The sequence below is a fragment of the Anas acuta genome, unplaced genomic scaffold, assembly GCF_963932015.1.
Source record: "Anas acuta unplaced genomic scaffold, bAnaAcu1.1 SCAFFOLD_447, whole genome shotgun sequence".
NCBI classification, from domain to species: Eukaryota; Metazoa; Chordata; class Aves; order Anseriformes; family Anatidae; genus Anas; species Anas acuta.
Genome location: NW_027076190.1, coordinates 1 through 1,000, shown reverse-complemented (window position 1 = coordinate 1,000; position 1,000 = coordinate 1). Strand labels below are relative to the sequence as shown.

At 68.0% G+C, this 1,000-nt stretch overlaps 1 protein-coding gene across 1 annotated transcript; it reads right to left on the bottom strand.

The window, feature by feature from the left end:
* Positions 1-139: 139 nt before the first annotated feature.
* Positions 140-994, bottom strand: LOC137849060 (striatin-4-like). Its single transcript, XM_068668537.1, has 4 exons — positions 912-994; positions 686-829; positions 502-600; positions 140-404 (listed from the first exon to the last, which is right to left on the bottom strand). The coding sequence occupies exons 1-4, from the start codon at positions 985-987 to the stop codon at positions 220-222; spliced, it is 504 nt and encodes a 167-aa protein (XP_068524638.1). The 5' UTR covers positions 988-994; the 3' UTR covers positions 140-219.
* Positions 995-1,000: the final 6 nt, after the last annotated feature.

Below are 1,000 nucleotides of genomic sequence, written 5' to 3'. Positions count from 1 at the left end.
GGCCTTGGGGACAAGGATGGGGCCATGGGGATGGGGATGTGGCCTCTGGGATAAGGACATGGGCTTGGGGACAAGGACACGGCCTTGGGGACGCGGCCTCGGGGACAAGGACATGGCCTTGGGGACAGGGACATGGCCTCAGGCATGGGCACATGGCCTTGGGGACAAGGAACCGGCCTTGGGGACAGGAATGTGGCCTCGGAGGACAAGGACATTGCCTCAGGGATGGGGATGTGGCCTTGGGGACAGGAATGTGGCCTTGGGGACAGGAATGTGGCCTTGGGACATGGCCTTGGGGACAAGGCCACGGCCACTTACTCCGGACATGAGGAAGACGCCGTTGGGGTCGACGGCCAGGCAGGTGACGGCGTCCAGGTGGGCCACCATGGAGTGCACGACTTTCCCTGGGGGGGTGGGGGGGGCAGAAGGGTGACAACGGTGACAACGCTGTCCCCAACACCCCTCCAAACCTCGTTAGGGCTAACGAGCCCGCGGCGCTACCTGTCCGGTTGTCGAGGAAGCGGATGCCGCGGTCGTCGTTGGCGGTGATGGAGAGGGGCTGCGAGGGGTGGCTCACCACCTGGTTGATTTGGCTGCCACCTGGAAGGGGGGGGGACACGGGATCAGGCCCCGCCACCCCCTTGGGGACACGGCTTTGTCCCCAAGCCCCCCCCATCTCGCTCACCGCCCCCCGCCGGCCGCGATTCCAGCGTCAGCAGTGCCCGCGCCGCCTCCACGTCGTACAGCACCGCGGCGCCCGTGCGGAACGCCACCACGGCGTGCCCGGGCTCGGTGGCCGAGAAGGTGACAGAGGTGGGGACACCATGCTCTAGGGGGGGGGACAAGAGTGAAAACAGCATCGGGGGGGGGCAGATTTCACCCCTAAGGGGCCCCCCCGTGTCCTGGCTCACCGCTCTGGGCGTCGTAGGTGCTGAGGCAGGCGGCGTCGGCGTCGCGCCGGGGGTCCCCAGAGGCGCACGGTGCCATCGGCGGAGCACGA